Below are 16,605 nucleotides of genomic sequence, written 5' to 3' on the forward strand. Positions count from 1 at the left end.
AACATTACAGTGCAGTAGAGATCCTTCAGCCCTCGATATTGTGCCGAGCTGTTGCACCAATCTGAAGCCTATCTCTTCTACACTACTCCATTATCATCCGTATGTTTATCCAATCACCATTTAACGTTGGCAAGCCTACTATTGTTGCAGGCAGTACGCTCCACACCCCTAAAGCTCTCTGAGAAAAGAAACTACCTCTGACATCTGTCCTGTACATATCACCCATCAATTTAAAGCTTTGTCTCTGTGTGCTAGCCATCACCATCCGAGGAAAACATTTGTTGAACATTTCTGCAGGAAATCATGCTGCAATTGACTTTGTTCGAGTGAATGTGCTGTCAAATATCATATAAATTAGCTTACTATTTGCTGTTGTTGTGAGATTGTTCCCTGTTGTTGAGTTTGGTGTGGATTCTGTTGTTGATTGCTGAGTGGTGTTCTCTGCAGTTGTCACTCCTGGGATGGATGGAGAGGACCAGTTGTTGAAGCCGTGTAGACAAAATTACATTTAAGTCTTCAAAGATTCTCCCTTTCACACAACTTAAATGACAACATTAAATTTGAGAAATATTTAAGTTTCCAAATATGGCATCTTCTTGTACTTAAGGTATTGCTGTAGTTATAACAAAACAAAGTAGAGCTGGTTTTAAGATCTGTCAGAAATGCAAGGGTGAATGAATTCTCTAGATCTTTGGTCAGCATCAATGCTGGGCACATTTCCAAATCCAACAAAGATTTCTGCACCCACAGTTGTCTATAGGTTCATATGGGTCTTTTAATCCTCAATGCAGTAGAAATGGAGCAATGCAGCCTTTCAAGGTGCACTCAGGGGAGAACAAGAGAAGATGGATAGGAAGAGGACAGGCTCCCTTTTCTACAATATTACCAAACATCGGGATTGTCCAATGAGCAAAGATTAAACAGGTTTGGACTTTACTCACTGGAGTTTAGAACAATCAGGTATGTTCTCTGTAACATATAGTGTTCTTAAGGGGCTTGACAGGGTAAATGCTGAGAAGATTTTTTTAAGGGAGAATCTAATATCACTGGACATAGTCTCAAAATAAAGGTTGCAAACTTAAGACAGAGTTGAGGCAGAATTTCTTCTCTCAGAGCATTGTTAGTCTTTGCAACTCCTTGCTGCAGAGAGGAATGGGAGGAAGAGTCCTTGTTTTGATTTGAGGCTGAGGTAGATTCCTGATGACTAGGGAAATCAAAGCTTATAAGGAAAAGGCAGGAAAGTGAACATGAGGAATGTTGGCCTGTCCATGATTCTAATGAATGGCAGAGCAGGCTCCAGGAGCTGACCGGCCTATTCCTGTCCCTATTTCTTATTATCTTATAGTTCAAAATGTTAATGTAGTTAACCAGCCTTAATCTAACATAACCAATTATTTTCCTGCTATGTAATAAACTTGTTTTTTAACTTAAGAATAAGGCTTCACCACTTTAATCTAGTAAACTCCATAGACTAATGTTACAAGATGGGTTGGTAGCATCATATCAACCCAAAGAGCATCCTCTTAGAACTAAGTGCACACATCCAATTACAACACTTGGTAATCAGGACCCTATTCTCAATGGCTGTGGGGAAGTTTCTATGAGTATCTCACAGAATGCTTCCCACCATAGGATCTGCATTGCAATAATTCCTTGCTGCAGCATTTTTTCAAATGCATCTGCACATACCTTTCCCGTGCCCACCTCAACACTTCGAATATGAAAGCAGAACCCCACCACCACAAGAGGTACACACTGTTGCTGACAATTTAAAACCCCAAGAATTTATTCCATGCAAATGTTTAAATAAAATTTTCTATCTGTGGCCTTTATACATCATCCTGTTGAAATTGTGTCTTTGTTACCCAGACCTATTCCTTTTAAACCTGTAAATTTTACTGACATCTTCTTCTGGTAGACTTGGCTTTCCAGATTTTAAAAAAAAGGTTCATTTTCCAGAAGACCAAAAGGTCACAAGAAATAGGAACTGGAGGAGGCCGTTCAGTCCCTTCAGCCTGGTCTGCCGTTCAATAGGATCATGGCTGATCCAGCATGCCTCATGCCTACTTTCCTTCAAAACCATTCAAATCCTTTACTGATCAATGAATTGTCAACTCAACCTTAAATATACACAAGCACTCTGCCCCCATGGCTCTCTGTAGCAAGGAATTCTGAAACTGTCCCGATTCTGTTGTCCTGATCTAAATTTCTTTTCGGTTCCTTTCACTGATCAGTGTAATGGTGCCTCATGGTGCCTAATGTCAATGGCAGCGATATTCCTTCTGAGAGGTGCAAATTTTCTTTTACATTCACTTGCCTTCTCTTTCTGGTCTTTGCATTATTTCTCATAAAGGTATTTTTTTCCATTAGGAGTCTATAACTGAATCCCCTTTGCTATGGTCTCTATTTTCTGAGTGTGGATAGATTATCTCTCATTTCCAAGCCCACACTGTTACCCCAGTGCTTCTTATAAATCTCCTGGTTCTCAAAGAACATCTGTGTGACAACACTAATATAACGTAAATTAAGAAAAGCCTCACCAGTTATTTCCCTCTCAAGGAATGCCGACCAGTTTGACTAACTTGGCAAAAGTTCTTTCTGGCTTTCCGAAATGAGCCTTTGATATAAAGATGGATATTAAAGTTCACTTTTTTGATTTCCCAGTTCATTTGGGAAGCTCCAAGAAATTGCCAAAATGCACATCAGTGAATTTCAATACAGAAGTCCATCGTTTGTCAAATATTACTGCTGTTAGTGGTCACTCCTGGCGTGGATGGAGAGGCTGCTGTAGTTATTAATTGTAAAGGCGTAGATGATGTTCCAACAAGAGGAGCTGTGTTAGGAGCAGTTGTTGTAGAAACTGCCATACTGTTGTCATGGACAGCTTCCCCCTTTCATAAGTGCAATATGTATTCAGGATCACAATGGAAATTGGAGATCGTAAAGTCGAGGATAAGAAATATCATCATGTCCTAACCTTTCCATTTGTGTGGAGGTTTCACTGTACAGACTGATGCTTCCTCAGCCTGTTCTGTAACAGGACTTGAATTTGGTTTTGAGTGCATCTACAATAGAACCCTGCTAAGACTCAGTCCTGTCAAAATATACCAACCCAAACATTTTGGAATTACAACATATATTGGCCACCATTTTGTCAAAAGAAATTGTTGTCATCTTTAGAAGGGTCTGGAGGAGAGTGTTTTGATTGATCTAATCCCTGACATCTTTTTAGCTCACCATGGTGAAATATTTTAAAGTTTAATGCATGCATTGTAGAATTATCGGTACTGTCGTCAAGAAATAGCTTTCATAACTAAGGTTGGATATTCACAATTACCTGGTGTTATGGAACTGCCATCACTTGATGGTTGAGTGCTGCTCAGTGTAGTTGGTAGCACTGGTGTAACTGAAGATGATGCAGAGGTTTGTGATGTATTTGTTAGTGGTTGGAAGGAAGAAGAGCTCTCTGTTGTTATTGCAATATTTGATGTGGCTGTTCCAATAAAAAAAAGAAAAACTCGTGTTGAATGCTTTGGCAGTGCATAATATAGTGTGCCATATTTTCTGAATCTGTAGGAGCTTCATATTTAAGAACAATTTTATATGTCATTATATTGGTGGCTTCAACAATAGTATCTAAAAAATTATTGTTGCCCACATGAACTATATGGTTAAATGCACACTACAAGTGCACACTATTATTTAATATTTCTGCAGGAAATCATGCTGCAATTAATGTTGTTCCAGTGCATGTGCTGTGAAACATCATATAAATTAGCTTACTACTTGCTGTTGTTGTGAGATTGTTCCCTGTTGTTGTGTTTGGTGTGGATTCTGTTGTCGATTGCTGAGTGGTGTTCTCTGCAGTTGTCACTCCTGGGATGGATGGAGAGGCTGCTGTAGTTGTTAATTGTACAGGTGTAGATGATGTTCCAACCAGAGGAGTTGTGGTCGGATCAGTTGTTACAGCTGTGTAAACAAAGCCATATTAATGCAATGAATGAATCTTCCTTTTATTCGACTTAAAGGATGACATTAAATCTGAGAAATATTTAAATTCCTAAATATGGCATCTTCCAGTACTTAATGCATTATATGGTACCACCCCAGCTGTAGTGTAACAGAGCAAAATAGAACTGGATTTAAGTTCTGTCAGAAGTGCAGGGCGGAATGAATTACCCAGATCTTCAGTCAGCATTAATGTGCTGCACATTGCCACATCCAACAAAGATTTGTGCACCCAAAGTTGTCCAGTGTTTCAGATGGGTCTGTTAATCCTAAACGCACTAGTAATAGAGCAATGCAGCTTTTCAAGGGGCACATAAGGTCAGAAAAGACATGATGGACAAGAGGACATGCTCCCTTTTTGCAATATTACCCAATATAAGTAGGAAATTTTGTGAAGTTCTCAAGTCTTTTAGTGTGTGAGTGACTGGACGGCTGAGTGATGGATGAGTGGCTTGTGAAATGGAGTGGGTAGTCATATCCAGTTGGGATCGGTGGGTAATTGAGTTGGGTTGGAGGAAAGTTAACAGGAAAAAGGAGCGGGTCGGTCAGCTAGGAGAAAAAAATAGTCTGGTTGGGGATAAGCATATTGGGTTGGATTTGGAGGCCTTGTTTAAAGAAATGGGTGCTTTGGTCATGTCAGCGGGAGTGAACGAGTAGATTTGTTTCATTGAGGGTTGAATAGGCCAGTTGAAGGTATTTGGATCAGGTCAAGGAGTGGTTAGTCAGGTTGGGTTCAGGAGTTATTTTTATTCATTTGTGGGATGTGGGCATTGCTCTCAGCACAAGCTTTTGTTCTGCATGCCAAGTTGCCCTTGAGAAAGTAGTGATGAACTGTATTCTTGAACTGATGCAGTGCATTTGCTCCACATACATCCACAATCCCATTTTGGAGATCATTCAAGAATTTTCACCCAGCAACACTGAAGGAACAACAATGTACTTCCAGGTCAACATGATGATTGTCCTGGAGGAGCACTTGCAAGGGTGGTTTTCCCATGGATCTACTGCTCTTGTTCTCCTAGTTGGTAAAAGATGGATTTGGAAGGTAGTGTTATAGAGTCACAGAGTCATAGAGATGTACAGCACAGACGCAGACCCTTCGCTCCAACTCATCCATGCTGACCAGATATCCCAACCCAATCTAGTCCCACCTGCCAGCACCCAGCCCATATCCCTCTAAACTCTTCCTATTCATATACCCATCCAAATGCCTTTCAAATGTTGTAATTGTACCAACCTCCACCACTTCCTCCGGCAACTCATTCCATACATGTACCACCCTCTGCATGAAAAAGTTATCCCTTAGATCTCTTTTATATCTTTCCCCTCTCACCCTAAACCTATGCTTTCTAGTTCTGACTCCTCCACCCCAGGGAAAAGACTTTGTCTATTTACAATATCCATGGCCCTCATGATTTTTTCAACCTCTATAAGGTCACCACTCAGCCTCTGATGATCCAAGGAAAACAGCCCCAGCCTATGCAACCTCCCCCTATTGCTCAAATCCTCCAATCCTGGCAACATCCTTGTAAATCTTTTCTGAACTCTTTCAAGTCTCACAACATCTTTCTGATAGGAAGGAAACCGGAATTGCACGCAATATTCCAACAGTGGCCTAACCAATGTCCTGTACAGCCGCAACATGACCTCCCAACTCCTGCACTCAATACTCTGACCAATAAAGGAAAGCATACCAAATGCCTTCTTCACTATCCTATCTACCTGTGACTCCACTTTCAAGGAGCTATGAACCTGTACTCCAAGGTCTTTTTGTTCAGCAACACTCCCTAGGACCTTACTATTAAGTGTATAAATCCTGCTAAGATTTGCTTTCCCAAAATGCAGCACTTCGCATTTATCTGAATTAAACTCCATCTGCTATTTCTCAGCCCATTGGCCCATCTGATCAAGATCCCATTGGTGATCTGAGGTAAGCTTCTTTGCTGTTCACTACACCTCCAATTTTGGTGTCATCTGCAAACTTACTACCTATACCTCTCATGCTCACATCCAAATCATTTATATAAATGATGAAAATTAGTGGACCCAGCACCGATCCTTGTGCCCCTCCATTGGTCACAGGCCTCCAGTCTGAAAACAACCCTCCACCACCACCCTCTGTCTTCTACCTTTCAGCCAGTTCTGTATCCAAATGGCTAGTTCTCCCTGTATTCCGTAAGATCTAACCTTGCTCACCAGTCTCCCATAGGGAACCTCGTCGAACGCCTTACTAAAGTCCATATAGATCACATCTACCGCTCTGCCCTCATCAATCCTCTTTGTTACTTCTTCAAAAAACTCAATCAAGTTTGTGAGACATGATTTCCCACACATAAAGCCATGTTGACTATCCCTAATCAGTCCTTGCCTTTCCAAATACATGTATATCCTGTCCCTCAGGATTCCCTCCAACAACTTGCCCACAACCAAAGTCAGGCTCACTGGTCTATAGTTCCCTGGCTTGTCTTTACCACCCTTCTTAAACAGTGGCACCACGTTAGCCAACCTCACCTCACCTGTGACTATCGATGATACAAATATCTCAGCAAGAGACCCAGCAATCACTTCCCCAGAGTTTGAGGGTACACCTGATCAGGTCCTGGGGATTTATCCACTATTATGTGTTTCAAGACATCCAGCACTTCCTCCTCTGTAATATGGACATTTTTCAAGATGTCACCATCTATTTCCCCACATTCTCTATCTTCCATGACCTTTTCCACAGTAAATACTGATGCAAAATATTTGTTTCGTTTCTGTCCCATCTCCTGCAGCTCCACACAAAGGCCGCCTTGCTGTTGTCTTGAATGACGTTGCAAAATCCCCTCAGTGCTCCAGATAACTCCCAAAGAAGCGGAATCCCTGGTGATCTGCAGTATCACAGGTGAATAAGGGAACCTGTCCCTTGCTGATGTCCAAATCAATGCATTTTGATATCAAAATGATGGAAGAACACAAAATCATTCAGTTTAGCCAGAAGGAATTGCATCTGGCCACACATGCTGCTGACCACAGATTTTCTGAGTTCACCTTTTTAGGATATTGGCATCATGCCAATTTCAATTCTCAAAGACCTCCTGTCCATGCTGCCAGCTTGCTGACACAGGGTATGGCCTGTGTACAGTTCAAAAAGAGGTTTGCTAATCTTAAAATGGCTGTTAATTGCTTTTTTTAAGTGCCTCAGCTCCCTTTATGACATGGCCATGATAGATTTCCTTCTACATTTGCAATCAACCTTGGAAAGACGGAAGAGGGTGTATCCATGTGAGGGCCTTGAACTGTTTTGCAATTTTCAACACAAAAATCTCTTGAAGATAGTTTCTGATTCTTACCAGTTTCTGTTCTGGAGCTAACAGTGGTTGGTGATGTTTGAATAATTGGTTGGGTTGTACGTGTTGATTCGGAAGTGAGTTCACCAGTTGCTGTTGCCTTTGCTGTTTGTACAGATGTAGAAGTCTCAGTAGGAGCTGTTGAAGCTGTGTATACAAAATATGGAGTCATCCTGACAATGTAAGGTGACACTAAGTGTTACATTCAAATATTGTGACATAATATCTGAGTAAATGTGTAATATTGCAACATCCAATCACATCTTCAGCCAGAAGTGTCAAATGGCTGATCCATCTCATGTAGAGTACCCTTGTATCTCAGATATCCATCACTCAATGTGACATCAAGAAACATCAGATGACACTAGACAGTGCAATGGTAACATTCATGCTGTAATCCTGAAGGCTTGTACTCCAGAACTACCATTGCTGCAAGCCAAGCTGTTTCAGGGCCTATACGTGCGTCTACTCAAAAATGTGAAGTATTGTCCTATGTACTGTCCACAAAATCACGATTCAATCTGGCAAATTATCGCCCTGACAACTTACACTCAGTGATCAGTAAAGTGATGGAAAAGGTTGGTGATAGTCCCATCAGGAAGCACTTACTCATCCAAATTTGCTCAACACGGCTCAGTTTGGATTCTGATAAGAGCTTGCTCAATGCCTTATTATAGACTTAGTTCCAATATTGTGAAAAGTGATGATTTTCAGTTGAGAGCTCCTCCCCTTCATATTAAGGCTGCATTTTATATGTTTGACAGCAGGGAGCCTGAACAAAATTGTAATCAGAGGGAGTTAGTAGAAACTCTGCACTAATTGGATCACACTGAGCACAAAGGAAGATGGCTGTGGTTACTGAATGATAATAATTACAGTCTCAGCTGATTGCTCCTTAGAATCAACTTGTCCAGACATATTGTGAGACATCTCAGGCACAGGTGGGACTTGAGCCAAGACCTTCTGGCACAGAGAAAGGGATGCTACCACTCTGCCATAAGTGCCTTGTTCTTTAGGATCATTTTAATATTTTTCTAATCAACTTGCCCAGTGATGTGATTGCATACCTCAGGAGCAGGTGGAACTTGACCTTAAACTTGAAGAGGCTGGGTCACCACCATGATGCCACAGAGTCCTAGTTCCTCAAGATCGATAATTGTACAATCAACCTATTCAGAGATGTCATGACCTACTTCTAGAAGAGTTGGGACTAGAACCCAGGCCTCCTGGCTCAGAGGTGAGGACACTATCCCTGTGCAATAAGAACCCTAGTTCCTCAGGGTATTGTCCTCAATCCAATCATCTTCAGCTGCTTCATCAATGTCGTCCCCTACAATCCAAGAGCAGTACTGGAAATGTGCACTGATTATTGCAGCGTTCAGTACCATTTGCAACTCTTCATGGTCTCTGAAGCTGTCAGAGTTTATATATAATTAGATGCAGGCAACCCTTGGCTGATAAATGGCAAGTAAATTTGCATAAATATTGGAAAATGAATATTTTCCACAAAACAAGATCCAACACTTTGCATTGATGTGCAATGGCATTATTATCAAGTGAGTTCTCTGCCATCGACATTCTGGGCATCATGAACATGATGGAATACTCTCTACTTGACACAATGAATGCAACTCCATCAATATGCATTATTTCATAACATAAAAGCCTATGGTGTTGAGATATTATATTAGCATGGATAGACAATTGGCTAACTAATAGAAAACAGAGTGTTGGGATAATGGGGTCATTTTCAGGCCTACAGCCTGTAACTGGTAGTGTGCCACAGTGATCAGGCTACAATTATTTCAGATATATGTACACTAATGACTTGCATGAGGATAGTGAACGTACAGTAGCAAAGTTTACAGATGGCATAACAATAGATGGGAATGCATGTGGGGAGGATACACAAAGACTCTGCAGGGGGATGTAGATAAAGGTGAGTCAGCAAATGGAATGGAATGTGGGAAAGTGTGAGGTTATGTCCTTTGGCAGGAAGAATAGATGAGCTAATTTCATTAATCTCAGAAAGAATGTAGAAAGTTATTGATCAGAAGGATTTGGGAATCCTGATCCATGAATTACAAAAAACTGGCATCCTACCTCATGAGGACAGAGGGAAGGCAAATGAAATCTTGGCCTTTATTTCAAAGGGAATGGAGTTTAAAAGTAGGGAGGTTTTGCTAAAACTATCCAAGGCACAGGTCAGACCAGGGCTGAAACACTGTGAACAGGCTTGAGCTGCTTGTTTGAAAAAAGACACGCTGCATTGGAGGGAGTCCCGCGAAGGCTCTTTGAGGCCAATGCCAGGTGTGGACGGATTGTCTTATCAAACAACAAGAGCAGAATAGACCTGTACTCTTCAGAATGTGGAAGAATGAGAGATGCTCTTATTGAAATGTACAGGATTCTTCAGGGACTTGTCAAGGTCGATGTGGAAAGGTTGTTTCCCCATGTGCAATAGTCTAAGACCAGAGGACATCACCTCAGAATAAGGGGTAAAATTAGAATAGAATAGAATCGAAGTGAATAGATCAGAATATCCTGTATTGGATGTGAACTCCATTGTCGAAGTAGAGTGAAAAGCTTTTACAATGTCTGTCTCAAATGGCGCCATCTTAGGCACAAGTACCTAGATATAAATCTTGGACACAAAAGAGGAATAAAAAACAGTTTCATGACTTTACAGAGTTTAAAAACTAAGTTAGAAATAAGACATCATGAAACAATTGACTTTATAGGCCAGTAAAATCATTTCAAGTAAATCTGACAGTGGAGCAGCCCAGCACAGAGCCTCTGCACGTGGTCTGACCACTTGTGGAAGACCCCATTCCGACAGCCATCCCCGCTCCGAGCCAAGCCTGCAGATCACTCCACACCAGCACTGACTTCCAACGTAAGCTCCAGAACAGCATCCCCCACATCCACGCTTCCTGCGTACTGCTCTGAGACTCGGACCCCACATCCTTCTCTAAGTCTCGGTGCAGCACAGGAGGATGAGTCTCAGAGCAGTGCGAGGGAAGCAGGTCTCGGCGTAGGGCGAGGGAAGAGAGTCTCGGAGTAGGGTGAGGGGAGAGAGTCTCGGAGTAGGGCAAGGGGAGAGAGTCTCGGAGAAGGGGGAGGGGCCTGAATCTCAGAGCAGAGCGAGGGGAGTGAGTCTCAGAGCAGTGCAATGGGAGTGAGTCTCAGAGCAGAGCGAGGGGTGTGAGTCTCAGAGCAGTGCGATGGGAGTGAGTCTCAGAGCAGTGCGAGGGGAGTGAGTCTCAGAGCAGCGCAAGGGGAGTGAGTCTCAGAGCAGTGCGATGGGAGTGAGTCTCAGAACAGTGCGATGGGAGTGAGTCTCAGAGCAGTGCGATGGGAGTGAGTCTCAGAACAGTGCGATGGGAGTGAGTCTCAGAGCAGTGTGAGGGGAGAGAGTCTCAGAGCAGTGTGAGCGGAATTAATCTCAGAGCAGTGTGAAGGGAGTGAGTCTCAGAACAGTACGAAGAGAGTGAGTCTCAGAGCAGTGCGATGGGAGTGAGTCTCAGAGCAGTACGAGGGGAGTGAGTCTCAGAGCAGTGTGAGGGGAGTGAGTCTTTGAGAAGGGCGAGAGGAGCGAGGGGAGTGAGTCTCGGAGAAGGGTGTGGGGAGCGAGTTCGGAGAAGGGTGAGGGGAGTGAGTCTCGGAGAAGGGTGAGGGGAGCGAGTCTCGGAGAAGGGTGTGGGGAGCGAGTCTCGGAGAAGGGCAAGGGGAGCGAGTTCGGAGAAGGGCGAGGGGAGCGAGTTCAGAGAAGGGTGAGGGGAGCGAGTTCGGAGAAGGGTGAGGGGAGTGAGTTCGGAGAAGGGTGAGGGGAGCGAGTCTCGGAGAAGGGTGAGGGGAGCGAGTCTCGGAGAAGGGCGAGGGGAGCCAGTCTTGGAGAAGTGTGAGGGGGACCGGGAGAGCACTAGGGAACTGTGTCTCGGAGCAGCGCGTGGGGAAGCAGTCTCGGAGACAGGCGAAGGGAGCACATCCCAGAGCAAGTACGAGGGGAGCTAGTCTTGGAAATGGCAAGGGGAGTGAGTCTCAGAGCAGCCTGAAGGGAGTGAGTATCAGAGCAGCCTGAGGGGAGCAGGTGTCAGAGAAGAGCGAGGAGAGTGGGTCTCTGAGCAGTGCCAGGAAGGCACTGTCTTGGAGCAACGTGAGCGGAGCGAGTTTCAGAGCAGTGCGAGGGAAGCAAGTCTTGTAGAAGTGCAAGGGGAGTAATTCCAAGAGCAGCGCGAGGGGAGCATATCTCGGAGACAGGCGAAGGGAGCAAGGCCCGGGACAGCGCAAAGGTAGAGTTTCTCGGAGCAACACGAGGGCAGTGAGTCTCGGAGGGGTACGGATCATGGAGCAGCGCAACTGGAACTCCCCTCACACTGTTCCGAGACTCACTCCCCTCATGCTGCTCTGAGACTCACTCCCCTCACACTGCTCTGAGACTCACTTCCCTCTCCCTTGTCCGAGACTCGCTCCCCTTGCTCTGCTCTGAGACTCACTCTCCTCGCGCTGCTCCGAGACTCGCTCCCCTCGCACTGCTCTGAGACCCACTCCCTTCGCACTGCTCTGAGACTCACTCCCTTCGCACTGCTCTGAGACTCGCTCCCCTCACACTGCTCTGAGACTCGCTCCCCTCACACTGCTCTGAGACTCACTCCCCTCACACTGCTCTGAGACTCACTCCCCTCGCACTGCTCTGAGACTCACTCCCTTCGCACTGCTCTGAGACTCACTCCCCTCGCTCTGCTCTGAGACTCACTCCCCTCACACTTCTCTGAGACCCACTCCCGTCACACTGCTCTGAGACTCGCTTCCCTCTCCCTTGTCTGAGACTCACTCCCCTTGCTCTGCTCTGAGACTCACCTCCCTCGCATTGCTCTGAGACTCACTCCCCTCGCTCTGCTCTGAGACTCACTCCCCTGACACTGCTCTGAGACTCACTCCCCTCGCACTGCTCTGAGACTCGCTTCCCTCTCCCTTGTCTGAGACTCACTCCCCTTGCTCTGCTCTGAGACTCACCTCCCTCGCATTGCTCTGAGACTCACTCCCCTCGCACTGCTCTGAGACTCACTCCCCTGACACTGCTCTGAGACTCACTCCCCTCGCACTGCTCTGAGACTCACTCCCCTCAACCTGCTCTGAGACTCGCTTCCCTCTCCCTTGTCTGAGACTCGCTCCACTGCCGCTGATCTGAGACATGTACTCCCTTCACACTGCTCAGAGACTCACTGCCTTCGCACTGCTCTGAGATGCAATCCCCTCACACTTCTCCGAGACTCACTCCCCTCACACTTCTCTGAGACTCACTCCCCTCACACTGCTCTGAGACTCACTCCCCTCACGCTGCTCTGAGACTCACTCACTTCGCTCTGCTCTGAGACCCACTCCCCTCACGCTGCCATGAGGCTTGCTTTCCACTCCCTTGTCCGAGACTCGCTCCCCTGACACTGCTCTGAGACTCACTCCCCTTGCGCTGCTCCGAGACTCGCTCCCCTGACACTGCTCTGAGACTCACTCCCCTCACACTGCTCTGAGACTCACTCCCCTCGCTCTGCTCTGAGACTCACTCCCCTCACACTGCTCTGAGACTCACTCCCCTCGCACTGCTCTGAGACTCACTCCCCTCACACTGCTCTGAGACTTGCTCCCCTCACACTGCTCCGAGACTCACTCCCCTCACATTGCTCCGAGACTCACTCCCCTCATGCTGCTCTGAGACTCACTCCCCTCGCACTGCTCTGAGACTCACTCCCCTCAACCTGCTCTGAGACTCACTCCCCTCACACTGCTCTGAGACTCACTCCCCTCACACTGCTCTGAGACTCACTCCCATCGCACTGTTCTGAGACTCACTCCCCTCACACTGCTCTGAGACTCGCTTCCCTCTCCCTTGTCTGAGACTCGCTCCCCTCGCATTACTCTGAGACTCACTCCCCTTGCTCTGCTCTGAGACTCACTCCCCTCGCGCTGCTCTGAGACTCGCTCCACTGCCGCTGATCTGAGACATGTACTCCCTTCACACTGCTCAGAGACTCACTGCCTTTGCACTGCTCTGAGATGCACTCCCCTCACACTTCTCTGAGGCTCACTCCCCTCACACTTCTCTGAGGCTCACTCCTCTCACGCTGCTCTGAGACTCGCTTCCCTCTCCCTTGTCTGAGACTCACTCCCCTTGCACTGCTCTGAGGCTCACTCCCCTCGCACTGCTCTGAGACTCACTCCCCTCGCACTGCTCTGAGACTCACTCCCCTTCTCTGCTCTGAGACTCGCTCCCCTTGCTCTGCTCTGAGACTCACTCTCCTCGCGCTGCTCCGAGACTCGCTCCCCTCACACTGCTCTGAGACTCACTCCCTTCGCACTGCTCTGAGACTCACTTCCCTCTCCCTTGTCCGAGACTCGCTCCCCTTGCCCTGCTCTGAGACTCACTCCCCTCGCACTGCTCTGAGGCTCACTCCCATCACACTGCTCTGAGACTCAATCCCCTCGCGCTGCTCTGAGACTCCCTCCCCTCGCACTGATCTGAGACCCGCTCCCCTCACACTGATCTGAGACTCGCTTCCCTCTCCCTTGTCTGAGACTCGCTCCCCTCGCATTACTCTGAGACTCACTCCCCTTGCTCTGCTCTGAGACTCACTCCCCTCGCGCTGCTCTGAGACTCGCTCCACTGCCGCTGATCTGAGACATGTACTCCCTTCACACTGCTCAGAGACTCACTGCCTTTGCACTGCTCTGAGATGCACTCCCCTCACACTTCTCTGAGGCTCACTCCCCTCACACTTCTCTGAGGCTCACTCCTCTCACGCTGCTCTGAGACTCGCTTCCCTCTCCCTTGTCTGAGACTCACTCCCCTTGCACTGCTCTGAGGCTCACTCCCCTCGCACTGCTCTGAGACTCACTCCCCTCGCACTGCTCTGAGACTCACTCCCCTTCTCTGCTCTGAGACTCGCTCCCCTTGCTCTGCTCTGAGACTCACTCTCCTCGCACTGCTCCGAGACACGCTCCCCTCACACTGCTCTGAGACTCACTCCCTTCGCACTGCTCTGAGACTCACTCCCTTCGCACTGCTCTGAGACTCACTCCCCTCACACTGCTCTGAGACTCACTCCCTTCGCACTGCTCTGAGACTCACTCCCCTTGCACTGCTCTGAGATTCAATCCCCTCGCACTGCTCTGAGACTCACTTCCCTCGCGCTGCTCTGAGACTCACTCCCCTCACACTGCTCTGAGACTCACTTCCCTCTCGCTTGTCCGAGACTCGCTCCCCTTGCCCTGCTCTGATACTCACTCCCCTCGCACTGCTCTGAGGCTCACTCCCCTCACACTGCTCTGAGACTCAATCCCCTCGCGCTGCTCTGAGACTCCCTCCCCTCGCACTGATCTGAGACCCGCTCCCCTCACACTGATCTGAGACTCGCTTCCCTCTCCCTTGTTTGAGACCCGCTCCCCTCGCACTGCTCTGAGACTCACTCCCCTTGCACTGCTCTGAGACACACTCCCTTCGCACTGCTCTGAGACTTACTCCCCTCGCACTGCTCTGAGACTCACTCCACTGACAGTGCTCTGAGACTCACTCCCCCCCGCTGCTCTGAGACGCATACCCCTCACACTGCTCTGTGACATACCCTCTTCGCACTGCTCTGAGACTCACTTCCCTCTCCCTTGTCCGAGACTCGCTCCCCTTGCTCTGCTCTGAGACTCACTCTCCTCGCGCTGCTCCGAGACTCGCTCCCCTCGCACTGCTCTGAGACTCGCTCCCCTCACACTGCTCTGAGACTCACTCCCCTCACACTGCTCTGAGACTCACTCCCTTCGCACTGCTCTGAGACTCACTCCCCTCGCACTGCTCTGAGACCCACTCCCTTCGCACTGCTCTGAGACTCACTCCCTTCGCACTGCTCTGAGACTCGCTCCCCTCACACTGCTCTGAGACTCGCTCCCCTCACACTGCTCTGAGACTCACTCCCCTCGCACTGCTCTGAGACTCACTCCCTTCGCACTGCTCTGAGACTCACTCCCCTCGCTCTGCTCTGATACTCACTCCCCTCACACTTCTCTGAGACCCACTCCCGTCACGCTGCTCTGAGACTCGCTTCCCTCTCCCTTGTCTGAGACTCACTCTCCTAGCTCTGCTCTGAGACTCACCTCCCTCGCATTGCTCTGAGACTCACTCCCCTCGCTCTGCTCTGAGACTCACTCCCCTGACACTGCTCTGAGACTCACTCCCCTCGCACTGCTCTGAGACTCGCTTCCCTCTCCCTTGTCTGAGACTCACTCCCCTTGCTCTGCTCTGAGACTCACCTCCCTCGCATTGCTCTGAGACTCACTCCCCTCGCACTGCTCTGAGACTCACTCCCCTGACACTGCTCTGAGACTCACTCCCCTCGCACTGCTCTGAGACTCGCTCCCCTCACACTGCTCTGAGACTCACTCCCCTCAACCTGCTCTGAGACTCGCTTCCCTCTCCCTTGTCTGAGACTCGCTCCACTGCCGCTGATCTGAGACATGTACTCCCTTCACACTGCTCAGAGACTCACTGCCTTCGCACTGCTCTGAGATGCACTCCCCTCACACTTCTCCGAGACTCACTCCCCTCACACTTCTCTGAGACTCACTCCCCTCACACTTCTCTGAGACTCACTCCCCTCACACTGCTCTGAGACTCACTCCCCTCACGCTGCTCTGAGACTCACTCCCTTCGCTCTGCTCTGAGACCCACTCCCCTCACGCTGCCATGAGGCTTGCTTTCCACTCCCTTGTCCGAGACTCGCTCCCCTGACACTGCTCTGAGACTCACTCCCCTTGCGCTGCTCCGAGACTCGCTCCCCTGACACTGCTCTGAGACTCACTCCCCTCACACTGCTCTGAGACTCACTCCCCTCGCTCTGCTCTGAGACTCACTCCCCTCACACTGCTCTGAGACTCACTCCCCTCGCACTGCTCTGAGACTCACTCCCCTCACACTGCTCTGAGACTTGCTCCCCTCACACTGCTCCGAGACTCACTCCCCTCACATTGCTCCGAGACTAACTCCCCTCATGCTGCTCTGAGACTCACTCCCCTCGCACTGCTCTGAGACTCACTCCCCTCAACCTGCTCTGAGACTCACTCCCCTCACACTGCTCTGAGACTCGCTTCCCTCTCCCTTGTCTGAGACTCGCTCCCCTCGCATTACTCTGAGACTCACTCCCCTTGCTCTGCTCTGAGACTCACTCCCCTCGCGCTGCTCTGAGACTCGCTCCACTGCCGCTGATCTGAGACATGTACTCCCTTC

At 48.1% G+C, this 16,605-nt stretch overlaps 1 protein-coding gene across 20 annotated transcripts in view; it reads right to left on the reverse strand.

Moving 5' to 3' along the window:
- LOC140478849 (uncharacterized) overlaps nt 1–16,605 on the reverse strand; it is a 125,393-nt gene that overhangs the window by 94,701 nt on the left and 14,087 nt on the right. For 16 of the 20 annotated variants that reach the window (XM_072572363.1, XM_072572350.1, XM_072572362.1 and 13 more), the window contains exons 2-5: nt 7,341–7,484; nt 3,784–3,969; nt 3,338–3,493; nt 364–456 (exon numbers count right to left, since the gene is read on the reverse strand). In XM_072572363.1, coding sequence (XP_072428464.1) covers nt 364–456; nt 3,338–3,493; nt 3,784–3,969; nt 7,341–7,484 — 579 coding nt within the window. The remainder of the gene's footprint in view (nt 1–363; nt 457–3,337; nt 3,494–3,783; nt 3,970–7,340; nt 7,485–16,605) is intronic. The other 4 variants (XM_072572367.1, XM_072572365.1, XM_072572360.1 and 1 more) reach the window with 3 other exon arrangements.

The sequence above is a fragment of the Chiloscyllium punctatum genome, chromosome 6 (assembly GCF_047496795.1).
Source record: "Chiloscyllium punctatum isolate Juve2018m chromosome 6, sChiPun1.3, whole genome shotgun sequence".
NCBI classification, from domain to species: domain Eukaryota; kingdom Metazoa; phylum Chordata; class Chondrichthyes; order Orectolobiformes; family Hemiscylliidae; genus Chiloscyllium; species Chiloscyllium punctatum.